This window comes from Gorilla gorilla, chromosome 7 (assembly GCF_029281585.2).
Source record: "Gorilla gorilla gorilla isolate KB3781 chromosome 7, NHGRI_mGorGor1-v2.1_pri, whole genome shotgun sequence".
NCBI classification, from domain to species: Eukaryota; Metazoa; Chordata; class Mammalia; order Primates; family Hominidae; genus Gorilla; species Gorilla gorilla.
This window is the reverse complement of record NC_073231.2, coordinates 100,310,614-100,327,206: the sequence shown is the minus strand read 5'-3', so window position 1 is coordinate 100,327,206 and position 16,593 is coordinate 100,310,614. Positions and strand designations below refer to the sequence as shown.

The following is a 16,593-nucleotide window of genomic DNA, read 5'->3' as shown; positions in this document are numbered from 1 at the left end:
CAGCCTCAAATTACTTTTTTAAATGGCTGTACCTATTTACACTCCTACCAGCAGCCCAAGAGTTCCCATTGTTTCACATCTTCATTTCACCCTTGATATTTTTTAGCTTTTACTTTTTGTCAAACTGCTGGATAAAACTCAATAAACAACCTTTAGCCATTCCCTCTCCTTTCAGATTAGCCTTTCTAATACCATTTTCCAGGGATAGTTGACTGTGTTACCGCCTAGCACTTAGAAGGTGCTCAGTAAATACTTATTGAGTGATTAACTTTCCTACTTAACATGCTTTAATGCTTTTCCAAGTCCGGAGGCGGCTCCCCTTTTCTGAGAGCCTAATAATCACGTATTCATTTCTATATTCCCAGAACCTAACAAAGAGTTTGAAAATTATCCTGCAGGCACCGCTAAGTCAATGTTTTTTCGGATGAATGAATAACCAATAGGATATCGTATACTTCTGCGATGCACGCATTTCTATTATCGCACACACCGAATCATACCGTATTTATTACTTATCCACGCAGATGGTGAGGTCTGTAGCCTCGGCATCTACACTGTGTCTGAAAGTAGGCACTAAACCAGTATTTTTTTAATTGCACCGTAAACTTGAATCAAACTTGGAAGCATTGAAAGGCAAACGCAAAGATACATGCGCAGTGATGCAGTAGGGTCGTCCAATCAGAGTAGGGCAAGACAGGGCAGTGCAGCGGCTAGGTAGTGCGCACGCGCGGCGGGCTCGTCCGCGATTGGCTTCGCCGAGGCGGGATCCTTGAGCTTCTCCGGCGGCGAGGGGATAGCTGGTTACCAGAAGGGCTTCTTTGCAGGGCCAGTGGTTTCTGTCAGATTTTCGCCGGTGCGTCCTGCAGGGGGAAGCTCGGGAGGCTGCGACAGCCTGTAGGCTCGCGCGGGACAAAGCAGGGAGTGGCGCCGGAGCAGGCCAACGAGGGAGGAGGAAGGGAAGGCGGCAGGAGCGACCGAAGTGGCCTTCTGCGGGCCTGCAGCTTTGGTCTGAAGTGCCAGGGACGCCCTGGCTGCTGGCCCCGGGGGGCTTGGAGCGAAGGGCGGGCGGTGGGGGTTTAGGGTTGTGCGTTTGTGTGGGAGGGATGGTTCTGGGCAGTGGCCCCTGGGGCCGCCACTGCGGTCGCTTCGCGCAGGCTCCTCTGGCGCTTGGGTCTCTCCCTCACTCCTGCACTGGGAATCTCCTTCCCCAGGGCCAGGGGGTGAAGGCTCCGCGAGCGTCCTGGAGAGTGTCGGTACGCCTTCTTTAGGGGCTTTTACCTCTTCACTGGTCAGGTTTGTCTTGTATTTCCTTAAAACCTTTTAATCAATTACCTTATGGAAGATTTTCTAGGTAGGTACAGATGCTTCTCGACTTACTACGGGGTTGAAAATATCTCAAGTGGAAAATGGATTTAAAACACAGCTAACCTACTGAGTATTAAAGCTTGGCCTAGCCTACTTTTGTTATCAAAAATATTATTTTCAGCTGTTTATTTTAGATTTGGGGGTACATGTGCAGGTTTGTTGCATCGGTATATTACGTGGTGCTGAGGTTTGGATACGATTGATCCTGTCACCCAGGTAGTGAGCATGTTACCCAATAGTTTTTGAACCCTTGCTCCTCCTTTCCTCCCCCTTCTAGTTGTCTCCACTGTCTATTGTTGCCATCTTTATGTTCATGAATGCCCAATGTTTAGCTCCCATTTATAAGTGAGAACATGCAATATTTGATTTTCTGTTTCTGCTTTAATTCGCTTTGGATAATAGCCTCCAGCTGCACCCATGTTGCTGCAAAGGACATGATTTCATTCCTTTTTATGGCTGCGCTAGCCTACCTTAAACATGCTCAGAACACTTACCTTAATCTACAGTTGGGCAAAATCATGAACACAGACGGTTGTGTGGTTACTTGTACAGTTTCTACTGAATGCTCATGGCTTTCTTAAAAGTCGAAGAATTCTAAGTGACACCGTCCTAAATTAGGAACCATCTATATAGCCGGAGTCTCAAAGGAGCAATTTAAGGCATGAAGTGAAATAATTACTACCTAACGTAGTTGGAAGTCGACAAGCAGCAACAGCAGGGAGAGACTGTTGCTGGTTCTTGGTAGAGTTGGTGTACTTACATTCTTGCATCCTAGACGTTTGATGGTTGCACATACCTCTCTTTAAAGCCCAGACGAACCCAAAGATTCTGGTCATTGTCCTGTATGTTGAACTACCCCTTCTCTATCTCCTTCACAGGACCTTCATCATTTCTACTCTCCGATAATACTAATTATAGATAGTAATATTACAGATAACATTGAGTGCTTACTATGTGTCAAGTTTTGTTCTGAGTGCTTTACATATTTCATTTAATCCTCCCAACAGTCCGGTGTGTAAGTATGATTATGGTACCCCCTCTTAAAGTTGAGGAAGCTGAGACACATGGAGCCAAAGTAAACTGTGCAAGACCATTAGGAAGTGTCAGTCCACATTTATATTCAGGCATTTGCTTTCAAAGTTGTGTTCTTATTTACCACAGTGTAGTGCCAAGTACTTGTGGCTATCTGGTGTATTGCAGTTGTCAGCTTGGCCTTACCATTTTACTTGGAAGGACTGAAACTAATAGGTGTTATAGAAGTTGTAGCATCACATCAGGGCTACCAAGTGGCTTTATTTCTAGGACCTGGGAAAAGGGCTCAGACAGCACTAATTAATTAATTAATTTATTATGGACAGGACAATATGAACATACAGAACCAGTTTAAAAAGCTATAAGGGTGCAATGGTCTTTTGGGGGGAAATGTACTGATTTCTGCATTTTACTTTGAAATGTATCAACAAATTAAATGGCTTGATGGATGCCCAAAGTCATATGTAAATAGCAGAGTTAGGATTCTAGCCAGGCAGCCTGGCTGGCTACGGAGTCAGTCTGTTTTCTTAACCACTGCTCTGTGCTGATGCTTGTATGCTTGCATTATCATTTTTATTAGTTTACAAAATAGGAGGATTGAAAAATCAGAAATCATGTATTAGATGTAGAAGGATTTAGGGTAGTAATTCTTCGCATTTAGTGTTAAAAGAAATTTTAGCATCTAGTTCATTCTTTATTTTATAAATGAGAAAATTGGTGTCTAGAGAGTTAAATAGCTTCCCCAAAGTTAAGCATCCCTGAAATAGCAGAATCTGAACTACACTCTGGTTTCCTTCATTTCTACTGTTGATGTTTCTAACTACTGTATTTTTTAAGTGTTCCTTTTAAAAAAGTGTCAGAATTTTCACAGTATTAAAGGGGAGTCTGACTAATGTAGAGAACAGAACTGATTACATTTCATGATGTGGACATCATATTTTTATTAATGCTATCTAGAATTTATTAGTTTAAGAAGGCTCATTATCTTATTTCGGTTGAGCTATAGTCACTAAAATCTTTAGTTTTAAATTTCAGCTTCTATTGTTCTATTTCATTTGACCATTAAGTAACTGAGTCTAAATGTAAGGCCTAACATCCATGTCATCCTGTGACAGTTACCGTTAATCAATTTCAAACTTGTGTCAATTATATATTTAGAGGCCTGTAGTATTCTGCTTACCCATTATAAAAAGGAAATTAGTTTAATGAAGTTATTTTGGCATGACTTGTTTGGTCAGAATTTGTACTGACTTCTGGTATTGGTAAATGCTGCTTCTAAAGCAGTCAAAAACCATCTGTTTCATAATTTGCTTTAAGATTAAAGATTGTACTAATAGAGATCTATTTTGTCCTTGAATAAGAAACAGAAGAGAGTGATCTCTCCTACTCATTCCTCAAATTATGTAAAGGCTGGTTATATATCAAATATTTACATGTTTCATTATTTTCACATTGATGAAATTGGGAAATGTCTAACCATCAATGATAGTGTATCATGGTTTAATTGGCTACACGTTTTTTCTTGGATACATAAAATAATGGTACATCTTATAATTTAAAAAATTTTTATTTTTAAAATTTTTATTTACTTTTAAAAATTTCTTTTATATGGACTAACAAGAGTATATCTTACAATTGATGGCATTTTAGATTTGATGAAATATGGTAATTTAAAAAATCTAATTAATGATACTTTTCCCTATTACAAAGGTAACATTTTCATTGTAAAAAATTTGAAATATACAGAAAATAACTCAGAATAGAATAAAAATTACTGGTATTCTAACCAGACCTAGAAATAATTAGGGTTAATGTTGTGGCATGTATTTTTCTAGTTTTTAAAAACGATTGTGTATTTTAATATATAACATGTATATTATATCTACTTTATAGCAGTATAATTTACAGTGTGCAGTTAGATGTGTACATTTTGATGTTTTCATATACAGATGTATATATACTCCTGTAACCATACTACAGTCTTATATAGATTATTTCTATCACCTCAAACAAGTTCTCTCATGCTCCTTTGCTTTCTAGTCTTTTAAATGTACATACACCCATTATCGTTTTTATTTTTCTTTTCTTTTGTAAAAATTAGAATGAGGCTGGACATGTTTTGTGGCCATTTTTCCTTTGATTTATTAAAACATATTTCTCATGTCATTAAACATTTTTTTAAAGTATTGCCCCCCCGCCACCCATTAATGGTATCATTCACATAACAAATACTGAACTCCTTCTGTGTATTTGGTACTGGCGATATACTGATGAATTGTACGTAAGATTTCATGCCTGAGTTAATAGCTCAGAGGGAATGATAGGGCAAATTTCATTGCAGTGTGAAAAGTGCTTGGGTAGTGCATATACAGGAAGGTCTCCAGTCCAGTCTTTGGGAGGAGATGAAGAGGGCTCATGGTTAAGACTCCTAGACGATAAGGTAGAATTAATTAGGCAAAGAAAAGTGGGAAAAAGCATTCCCAACATTATATAAGGGAAAGTTTGTTCAAAGCCTAGAGAAAAAGAACATGGCTAGCTCGGGGAATAGTACTGACTCGATTTTGGTGGTATATGAAGAGAGTGTTCTGTTGTGTGGGTGTACCATAATTTATCTTGTACTTCATTATAGACATTTGTTTCCCTTTTCCCCCCTACTGTAATTGATACTAGCATCATTATTCTTTTTTTTTTCTTTGTTTTCTTTGAGACAGAGTGTTGCTCTGTCACCCAGGCTGGAGTGCAGTGGTGCGATCTCAGCTTACTGCAACCTCTGCCTCCTGGGTTCAAGCGATTCTCATGCCTCAGCCTCCTGAGTAGCTGGGATTACAGGCGTGTACCACCACACTGGGCTAATTTTTTTTTTTTTTAGACGAAGTTTTGCTCTTGTTGCCCAGGCTGGAGTGCAGTGGCGCTATCTCGGCTCACCACAACCTCTGCCTCCCGGGTTCAAGTGATTCTCCTGCCTCAGCCTCCTGAATAGCTGGGATTACAGGCATGCGCCACCACGCCTGGCTAATTTTGTATTTTTAACAGACACAGGGTTTCTCCATGTTGGTGAGGCTGGTCTTGAACTGACCTCAGGTGATCCACTCACCTTGGCCTCCCAAAGTGCTGGGATTACAGGTGTGAGCCACTGCACCTGGCCTCAAATTTTTATATTTTTAGTAGAGACGGGGTTTCGCCATGTTAGCCTGGCTGGTCTCAAACTCCCGACCTCAGGTGATCCACCTGCCTCGGCCTCCTGAAGTGCTGGGATTATATGCGTGCGAGCCACTGTGTCCTGCCCAGCTGATTATTCTTATACATAGTTACTTAGTATTATCTCTGATAGTTCCTTAGGTTAAATTGCCAGAATTGGAATTTCTGGGTGAAACAGATAACGTTGGTAGTCATGTTCATCCTTACTGATGGCTTATGTTAAATAGTGTTTTGTGGTGTTGCTTTGAATTGGAATGCTTGCTACTATCCATTGCAGAAACATGATGTATGTATGTAATGTCCTTGTTTTCCATCTGTTCCCCTATCCAGTCCTAGTGGAAATAAGATTGAGCGAAAGTTGGGAAACCTGGTTCTAGTCTCTTGATTTATATTTTAAAAAATTCCACTGTTTCAAATGAAATAGGATGATAAAAACAAGTTGAATTATAAAAATACCTTTTAAATTGCCAGATTTCATTCATTCAAAATATTTGTTAGTGATGGTAATGTATCTGTCACTGTTGCCAGACACATTATAGTCATTAATGGTGGAGAAAACAAGCATGAGATTGCTGCCCTCATGTGGTTTATGGATTAGTGGAATAGAAAAAAGGCAACATGTTTGATATTTGTATGTGAATTGTATTTCCTTGCATTTTGAAATTTTTATTTAAATTGCTTTAAAGAAGATATCATGCTTATAGTATTATCAAAATTGACATATACTTAAATTTACACCATTTGTATTAGTCTGTTCTCACACTGCTAATAAAGAGATACTCAAGACTGGGTAATTTATAAAGGAAAGAGGTTTAATGGACTCACAGTTCCACATGGCTGGGGAGGCCTCACAATTATGCCGTAAGGCAAAGGAGAAGCAAGCCTCGTCTTACATGGGAGCAGGCAAGAGAGTTTGTGCAGGGGAACTCCCATGTATAAAACCATCGGATCTCGTGAGACTTAGTCACTACCACGAGAATAGGCCCTGCCCTTGACATAGGGATTATTACAATTCAAGGTGAGATTGGGTGGGGTCACAGCCAAATCGTATCACCGTTCAGTTTAAATCTTAAATTCTTTTCAATAGCCCTTGATGAAAAATAAAATCTTACTAGCTATTGAACTTATTTTCTTTTTCTTTTTTTTTATTAAAAAAAAAACAAGAGATGGGCTCTCTTGGGCTCAACTGATCCTCCCAGTTTGGCCTCCCAAAGTGCTGGGATTACAGATGTGGGCCACTTTGCCCAGCCTGAACCTGTTTTCTCAGGCTTATTCTCATATGTTTTGTTTTTGTTTTTTCAGTTGAAGTCTTGCTGCTATGTTGCCCAGACTGGTTTTGAACTCCTGACCTCAAGGGATCCCCCTCACCTCAGCCTCCTGAGTAGCTGAGACTACAGGCATGCACCACCAAGCTCCTCTTATCTTTTTTTTTTGAGACAGAGTCTCGCTGTCGTCCAAGCTGGAGTGCAGTGGCGTGATCTGAGCTCACTGCAAGCTCCGCCTCCCGGGTTCACGCCATTCTCCTACCTCAGCTTCCCGAGTAGCTGGGACCACAGGCGCCCGCCACCATGCCCGGCTAATTTTTGGTATTTTTTTTAGTAGAGATGCGGTTTCACTGGGTTAGCCAGGATGGTCTCAATCTCCTGACCTCGTGATCCGCCTGCCTCGGCCTCCCGAAGTGCTGGGATTACAGGCGTGAGCCACCGTGCTCAGCCTTTTTTTTTTTCTTTTAATTTTAATTTTTAATAGAGACGAAGCTCCTAGGTTCAAGGGATCCTCCGGCCTCATCCTCTCAAAGTACAGGGATTACAGGCATGAACCACCACGCCGGCCCCTTTTACCTTTTTTACATATGTCATGGTTGTATTATAAACCAAACTTGAGACGGCCTGCCTGGCACAGCAAAGCTGTCCACAGACATTGGGATTTGCAGCAAGAGAAGGGCGTTTATTGCAGGGTGTCAAGCGAGGAAAAATGGGTAGCTAATGGTTAAGACCCAAACTCTGTGATGGCTTTCATGTAACTATTTTTAAAGATGGGGAGGCAGAGGTTACAGGCAAAGTCATAAATCAATGCATCATTGATTTGGCCTTAACAGGTAAGACATCTTGAAGTGGGGGCTTGCGAGTCATAGATGTATTAAAAGATTCTCTGATTTGGGATTGGTTAAGGAAGTGAAGCTCTGTCTAAAAACTTGGGGTCAGCAGAAAGGAATGTTGAGCTCTGGCCTGTGGGTATGACTTCCTCCAGGCCTCTGAAGAAGAAATTCGGAACAAAGAATAATAGCAGTTAGAGTTCAGTCCTGTTTCCGCTAATCTGAGGTCTGTGTGCCAGTAGACAGTATTTTCCATTTGGTGGCGGTCTGGATTTCTGAAAAACAACTCAAGGACATATGTTAAGATGTTACCTTTAGTTTCTAGAGGGAACCAAACATTTTGTCAATCTAACTTCCCTCACCATTATTTTAAGCTATTACCTTCTTGCTAATCATATTGCTCATGTACTTCTCAGGGCTAGCTAAGTGCCTGGAATTTCCTTTGAAGGAACTGAAGATTTTCCTTTGTTTCTATGCTTGGGGGGCCAGGCAGGCCCCTAAGAGGGGTTCCTGTTCCATCTTAGTTGTAGTTTTGAGCTATTTTTATATTTGGGGGTGATTGTAATTAGATTCGTGGATAGTTAACTGTTTTGGGCATTTTTCAGGTCACCACTGCTGAATATGAGACGATCTGCAGCACCAAGTCAGTTGCAGGGGAATTCCTTCAAAAAACCAAAATTTATACCTCCAGGAAGAAGTAATCCAGGAAAAAGTAATCCAGGTCTGAATGAAGAGATTACAAAACTGAATCCAGATATAAAATTATTTGAGGTAAGGCAAAAAAGGACTCATGATATAGATAATATAGAGAAGCATGTATATTTAAGAAAATGCCATTTAAAGAATTAACAGTATTTTCTGCCTGTAGGAATTTTCAGTATCTCTGAAAACATCTTCTAAAGACCTTGGAAATGAAGATTACATAATTTTTTTTAAAAGGAATAACAAGCTGGGCACAGTGGCTCATGCCTATAATCCCAGCATCTTGGGAGGCAGAGGCGGGAGGATCACTTGAGCTAAGGACGTCAAGACCTGCCTGGGTAACATAGTGAGACCCTGTCTCTACAAAAAATAAAAATTTAGCGGGGTGTGGTGGTGTGCATCTGGAGTATCAGCTACTCGGGAGGCTGAGGTGGGAGGATCACTTGAGCCTGGGAGGTCGAAGCTGCAGTGAGCTGTGATTGTGCCACTGCACTCCATCCAGCCTGGGCAACACAGCAAGACCCTGTCTCATTGAATCAATCAATGGAATAACATGTACTTGAGTCTATAAAATAAACTTTTGGTAATGATAAGTAAGTACCTCTTTGAGGGAAGGGGTGGAGATTCTAATCAGTGTTCTTTTTAAAGTTACCACATAAATAAGTGAAAACTTCTTTAAGGTAATTTAAAGAGGAAAAAAAACATAATGATTTGTATCACTATTCCAAACATTTTTTCTCACTTTTATCTATAAAAAGTGAATACTGGCTGGGTGCAGTGGCTCACGCCTGTAATCCCAGCACTTTGGGAGGCCGAGACGGGCAGATCACCTGAGGTCAGGAGTTCGAGACCAGCCTGGTTAACATGGTGAAACTCTGTCTCTACTAAAAATGCAAAAACTAGCTGGGCATGGTGGCACGCGCCTATAATCCCAGCTACTCCGGAGACTGAGGCAGGAGAATTGCCGGAACCTGGGAGGTGGAGGTTATAGTGAACTGAGATCATGCCACTGCACTCCAGCCTGGGTGACAGAGCAAGACTTCGTCCCCCCCCCAAAAAAAAAAAAAGTGAATACTGGAAGCAGTCTTAATGTGTCTCATTTACTATTAAGAAAAAGGATTGTTTTGGTCTTAGGTCTAAGACCAAAGGCATTAGTATATATGAAAGGTATATAAAGTATAAAGAAGGCATATAAAATGGAGAATTCACACTACCTACTACTCTGCAATTCCCTGATCCTTTTATGTTATAGGGATTAAAGTCTATTAATTTTTTCCCTCTTCTTTTTTATTGTGGTTAAGCATATGTAACATAAAATTTGCCACATTACCATTTTTAAGTGTACAATTAAGTGGCATTAATGACTTTCACACTGTTGTGCAACCATCACCACAATCTGTTTCCAAAACTTTTTCATTACCCCAAACAGAAACTGTACCCATTAAACATTAACTCCCCATTCTCTCCACTCAGCTCCTGATAACCACTGTTCTACTTTTTGTCTTTATAAATCTGACTGCCCTAGGTACCTCATGGAAGTGGAATCATACAATATTTGTCCTTTTGTGTCTGGCTTATTTCCCTTAGCATAATGTTTTCAAGGTTCATCCATGTTGTAGCGTGTATCAGAACTTAATTTTTTTGTATGGTTGAATAATCATTATATGGTTTTACCACATTATGTTTATCCATCCATTCATCTATTTGATGCATGCTTGGGCAGTTTCCACCTTTTTGCTATGGTGAATAATGCTGCTATGAACATTGGCATCCAAGTTTCTGTTTGTGTTCCTGTTTTAATTCTTTTGGGTTATAACTAGAAATGGATTTGCTGGGTAATATGATAATTCTGTGTTTAGCTTTCTGAGGAACCATCAAACTGTTTTTCATAGCTGTACCATTTTACATCTTCATCAGGAATGTGTGATGGTTGTAGTATCTACATCCTCAGGAACACTTGTTATTTTCCATTTAAAAAATTTTTTTATTATTGGCATCTCAGTAGTTGTGAAGTGGTATTTCACTGTGGTTCTGATTTGTATTTCCTTAATGACTAGCGATGCTGAGCATCTTTTCGTGTGCTTATTGGCCATTTGTATATCTTTGGAAAAATGTCTATTTAAGGTCTTTGCCTGGTTTTTAATGGTGTCTTTTTTTGCTGAAAAAACCTTCTAATTTTTGACTCTGCTTTTTTGGGTCTGTATGTGTTTGTTTTATCCTATATTTCTTTCCCAAGTAGATTGTTTAGCACTTACCAATGTAAAAATTCTGGCACACTGTAAGGAGAAAACATAGGCTTTTGTTTTCTTAATAAGGTTTCTTTCTTTCTTTCTTTTTTAAAATACAGCTTTGTTTAGGTATTGATAGAGTTTGGATATTTGTCCCTTCAGAATCTCATGTTGAAATGTGACCTCCAGTGTTTGAGGTTGGCCTAATGGGAGATATTTGGGTCATGAGGGGTGGATCCTTCATGAATGGCTTGGTGCTGTTTTCATGGTAATGAGTGAGTTTTCGCTCTGAGTCCACATGATATCTGGTTGTTTAAAAAGAGTGCAGCATCTCCCCCCTCCCTCTTTTGCTCTCCCTCTTGCGATTGAGATGCAGTTTCCCCCTTTACCTTCTGCCCTAATTATAAGCTTCTGGAGGCCCTCATCAGAAACAGAAGCTGGCACCATGCTTCCTATACAGCCTGCAGAACTGTGAGCCAAAATAAACCTCTTTTCTTTATAAATTACCTGTCTCAGGTATTCCTTTATAGCAATGCAAACTAATACAGATATAATTTAAATACCATACAGTCTACTTACTACAACTCAGTGGTTTTTATTATATTCACAGAATTGTGCAGCCATCTCCACAATAAATTTTAGAACATTTTCATGACACAAAGAAACTTTTTATCAGGAATTTATTTCTTATTGCTGAAATATCAGTTTTCTCTTGCTGCTGAAACAAATTACCACAAATCTAATGGCTTAAAACAACACCAATGAATTATCTTATAGTTCTGTAGGTCAAAAGTTCAACACAGATCTAAGATCAAGATGTTGGTAAGGCTACATTCATTTCTGGAGATTTTAGGGGAAATCCGTTCCCTGGCTTTTTCCAGCTTCTACAGGTCACCGCATTCCTTGGCTCATGGCCCCCTTCTTCCGTCTTCACAGCCAGGGAAGCACGTTTGAGTTCTCATGTTTCCTTCCCTTTGGTTTTCTGCAGCTAGAACTCATTTGATTAGGTTAGGCCCACCTGGGTAATCCAGGATCATCTCTCCGTTTCAAGGTCCTGGTCCTTAATCACATCTGCAAAGTCCTTTTTACCACATAACAATACATTCACAGATTCTGGGGATTAGGGTGTGGACATCTTTGGGAGCCGTTATTCTGCCTACCACACTGAATAATCTGTTGTTTTAATATACCACAATTTATTTATCTATTCATTAGTTAATGGTCATTTGGGTTGTTTCCACTTTTTAGCAATTATGAGTAATACTTATGAACGTTTGTGTACAAATTTTTGTGTGGATATGTGTTTTCGTTTCTCTCTTTTTTCTTTCTTTCTTTCTTTCTTTTTTTTTTTTTTTGAGATAGGGTCTTGACGATGGCACCATCATGGCTCACTGCAGCCTCCACCTACTAGGCTCAAGTGATCCTCCCACCTCCGTCTCCTAAGTAGCTGGGACCACAGGCATGTGCCATCATACCTGGCTAATTTTTAAATTTTTTATAGAGATGGGGTCTGCCTATATTGCCCAGGCTGGTCTCTAAGTCCTGAGCTCAAGCAGTCCTCTCCTCAGCCTCCCAAAGTGTTGGAATTACAGATGTGAGCCACCATACTTGGCCATGTTTTCATTTCTCTTGAGTGTATTCCTAGGAGTAGAATTGCTGGATCATATGATAATTCTATGTTTAACCTCTTAATGAACTGACAGACTCTTTTCCAAGCTGACTGCACCGTTTTCATTCTTACCATCAATGTATGAAGGTTTTAATTTTTCCATATCCCTACCAACACTTATTATCTTTTTGATTGTGGCCATACTAGTGGGTAAAGTAGTACCTCATTGTGGTTTTGCTTTGCATTTCTCTGATAGCTGATATGGAGCACTTTTATGTGTGCTTATTACCCATTTGTGTATCTCTTTGGAGAACTGTCTTTTTTTTTTCAAGGCGAAGTCTCGCTCTGTCGCCCAGCCTAGCGTGAGCCACTGTGTCCAGCCAATATTTATTCTTTATTTATTTATTTGTTTTTGAGATGGAGTCTTGCTCTGTCACCCATGCTGGAGTACAGTGGCACGATCCTGGCTCACTGCAACCTCTGCCTCCTGGGTTCAAGCGATTCTCCTGTCTTATCCTCTGGAGTAGCTGGGACTAAAGGTGCCTGTCGCCACGCCTAGCTAATTTTTGTATTTTCAGTAGAGTTGGGGTTTCACCATGTTGGCCAGGCTGGTCATGAACTCCTGATCTCAGGTTATCTGCCTGCCTTGGTGTCCCAAAATGTTGGGATTACAGGTGTGAGCCACCACGCCTGGCCAAGATTTGTTTTTTGATGTAGTGTCTAAGGACTAATTCTAGGCAAAAACACAGATTTACTATTTTTTTCTTTTAATTCTATAAATAAATTAAATAGTTATTTTACTTTTTAAAACTGAAGTGGGGCATTTTTGAAATTATACAGCAATTTTAAGCAAGGTAACATGAGAAGCCTAAAAGTATTAGGCTTAGCAGTCAACTCTGCCGTCTTTTTACTTTGTCTGTTACATTCTTAACTTCTTGTTTTTAAACTATTTCTTATCTTAGATTCAATTAACCTATAGTGAGAAAGTATTGCTTTGGTGACTTCAGTGGTTTTTACTTGATTGGTCTGATAAATACAAAATCTGGGACAAATTGAACATCAAAAGAAATATACTAATGGATTATAGCCCATTGAATAATACAGGAGTCAGAATCTATACTAATATATGTAAATAAATGAATAAATAAATAAATGAAGATTAAACTCTTCCTTACAGTGGAATGCTAAAGCATAGAAGTAATGATGGTGTTAGAGAGTCTCAATGGATGCCAAAACTAGTGGGTAAATGTTCAATGAGGAAATAGGATATTTGAATATACTCAAGTATCTCCTCACAACATACTTAAAAAAATTACAAAGGAAAAAATACTTTGGCAGACACCACCTTAATCAGTGATCAAAGTTAATACCTTTAGTAATGGAACAAACCGATATTATGTGCCTCCTAATATGATGAACTGTTGTATTCTTGCCCCAGATTCACAATCTGAAACTAATCATAGGGGAACATCAGACAAATCCAGATTGAGGGATATTCAGCAAAATAACTGGCCTTATTTTGAAATTTTGAAATTTCAAGACCAGAAACGATGAATAAAGTTAGAGATTGAAGGAAACTAAGGGAACATACTGACTAGATGTAATGTGTGATCTAGGATTGGATCCTGATTTGGGGAAAAATCTATAACAGACATTATTGCAATAAGTGACCAAATTTGAATATAGACTGTGGATTAGATACTGGTATTATACCAGTGTTAAATAATCAATTTTGATAATTTTACTGTGATTATGGAAGAGAGTCTTTGGAAACACACCTTGAAGTATTTAGAGGCGAAGGAGCATAGTGTCTGCAGTTTACTCTCACGTGTGTGTGTATACACATACACAGAGCAAAGGGAGAGAGGGAAATGGAAGAAAATGTAAACCAATGGTTAGTATGGGTAAAGGTATATAGGAATACTATTTTTGGAATGTTACCATGAATTTGAAATTATATGAAAATAAAATGTTGCAAAAAAGAAAATTTGTGACCTTCATTAGTTGACTTACTTTAATATCTGATCAGATATAAAAAATACAAAAAAATTGGGTGGGCGCGGTGGCTCACGCCTGTAATCCCAGCACTTTGGGAGGCCGAGGCGGGCGGATCACGAGGTCAAGAGATCGAGACCATCCTGGCTAACATGGTGAAACCCCGTCTCTACTAAAAATACAAAAAATTAGCCGGGCGTGGTGGCGGGCGCCTGTAGTCCCAGCTACTTGGGAGGCTGAGGCAGGAGAATGGCGTGAACCTGGGAGGTGGAGCTTGCAGTGAGCCGAGATTGCGCCACTGCACTCCAGCCTGGGTGACAAAGCGAGACTCCGTCTCAAAAAAAAAAAAAAAAAAAATTTATCAGGTTTTTTTTTGGAAAGTTTATTTACTAACCATGAAATTTATTAAGATGAGTATTTATGACCGGGTGTGGTGGCTCACGCCTGTAATCCCAGCACTTTGGGAGGCTGAGGCAGGCGGATCACCTGAGGTCAGGAGTTCGAGACCAGCCTCAACATGGAGAAACCCCGTCTCTACTAAAAATACAAAATTAGCCGGGCGTGGTGGTGCATGCCTGTAATCTCAGCTACTCGGGAGGCTGAGGCAGGAGAATTGCTTGAACCTGGGAGGCGGAGGTTGCAGTGAGCCGAGATTGTGCCATTGCACTCCAGCCTGGGGCACAAGAGCAAAACTCCGTCTCAAAAAAAAAAAAAAAAAAAAAAAAGATGAGTATTTATAATAACATGACAACTTTGCCTATTGTGAGTTTCTATTTAAAAAAAATTCAACCATTTACTACTGTGGTAGACAGAAAAAATGGCCCTTTAAACATGTTCATGTCCTAATCACTGGAATCTGTGTTACCTTACATGGCAAAAGAGACTTTGCTGACGTGATTAATGTTAAGGACCTTGAGGTGGGGAGGTTACCCTGGATGATCTGAGTGGGCCCATTATAATTATAAGTGTCCTTAGAAGTGGAAGAGAGAGAGGGAAGAGGATCAGAGAAAGAGATGGTGATTAGGGAAGCAGGGGCAGAGAGATGTAACATAGCTGACGTTGAATATGGAGGAAGAGGGCTATGCCAAAGAATTTGTTTGGCTTCTAGAATTTTGAAAAGACAAGGAAATATATTCTCTCCTGGAGCATCCAGAAAGGAACTCAGCCCTGGTGATAACTTTGATTTTAACGCAGTAAGACCTAAGTCTGAGTTCTAACTTGCGAAACTGTAAAATGATAAATTTGTGTTGTTCAATGCCACTAAATTTCTGGTAATTTGAGAGAGCAGCAATAGAAAACCTATACATATAGAAAAAAAAGAGAAAATAGCACATAATGAACTTCCTTGTCCATATTACTTAACTTCAACAATTGAAAATGTATGACTGATCTTTTTTTTATTTTTATTTTTTGAGGCAGGGTCTGGCTCTGTTGCCCAGGCTGGAGTACAGTGGTGTGATCTCAGCTTGCTGCAGCCTTGGCCTCCTGGCCTCAAGCCATCCTCCCACCTCAGCGTTCGAAGTATCTGGGACTATTGGAACACACCACCGTGCCTGGCTAATTTTTGTATTTTTTGTAGAGACTGAGTTTCACTGTGTTGCCCAGGCTGGTCTCAAACTCCTGAGCTCAAGGACTCTGCTTGCCTTGGCCTCCCAAAGTGCTGGGATTACAGGTGTGAGCCACCATGCCTGGCCATGACTGATCTTGTTTCATCTTTTTTTTTTTGAGACAGAGTCTCGCTCTGTTGCCCAGGCTGCAGTGCAGTGGTGCAATCTTGGCTCACTGCAATCTCCGCCTCCCGGGTTCACGCCGTTCTCCTGCCTCAGCCTCCAGAGTAGCAGGGACTACAGGCACCCGCCACCATGCCCAGCTTATTTTTTGTATTTTTAGTAGAGACCGGGTTTCACCGTGTTAGCCAGGTTGGTCTCGATCTCCTGACCTTGTGATCTGCCTGCCTCGGCCTCCCAAAGTGCTGGGATTACAGGTGTGAGCCACTGCGCCCGGCCTAATTTTTTATTTTTTGAGACAGGGTCTTGTTCTGTCGCCCAGGCTGGAGTACACTGGTGCATTCTTGGCTCACTGCAACCTCTGCCTCCTGGGTTCAAGCGATTCTCCTGCCTCAGCCTCCCGAGCAGCTGGGATTACAGGCGTGCACCACCGTGTCTGGCTAATTTTTGTTTTTTCAGTAGAGACGGGGTTTCACCATGTTGGCCAGGCTGGTCTTGAACTCCTGACCTCAAGTGATCTGCCTGCCTTGGCCTCCCAAAGTGGTGGGATTATAGGCGTGAGCCACTGCGCCCGGCCTCTTGTTTCATCTTTAGTTTTCCACTCCAGCTCGAGTCCCTCCCTTCTTATTTTGATGCAAATTC

General features: G+C 40.5%; 1 protein-coding gene across 3 annotated transcripts in view; it reads left to right on the top strand.

The window, feature by feature from the left end:
- The first annotated feature begins 690 nt into the window (after positions 1–690).
- The window catches only part of RAD54B (RAD54 homolog B), a 103,355-nt gene continuing 87,452 nt past the window's right edge, over positions 691–16,593 (top strand). Inside the window, exons 1-2 of one of the 3 annotated variants that reach the window (XM_019032956.3) lie at positions 691–853; positions 8,296–8,461. In XM_019032956.3, coding sequence (XP_018888501.3) covers positions 8,312–8,461 — 150 coding nt within the window. In that variant the 5' untranslated portion in view covers positions 691–853; positions 8,296–8,311. The remainder of the gene's footprint in view (positions 854–8,295; positions 8,462–16,593) is intronic. The other 2 variants (XM_019032957.3, XM_063709374.1) reach the window with 2 other exon arrangements.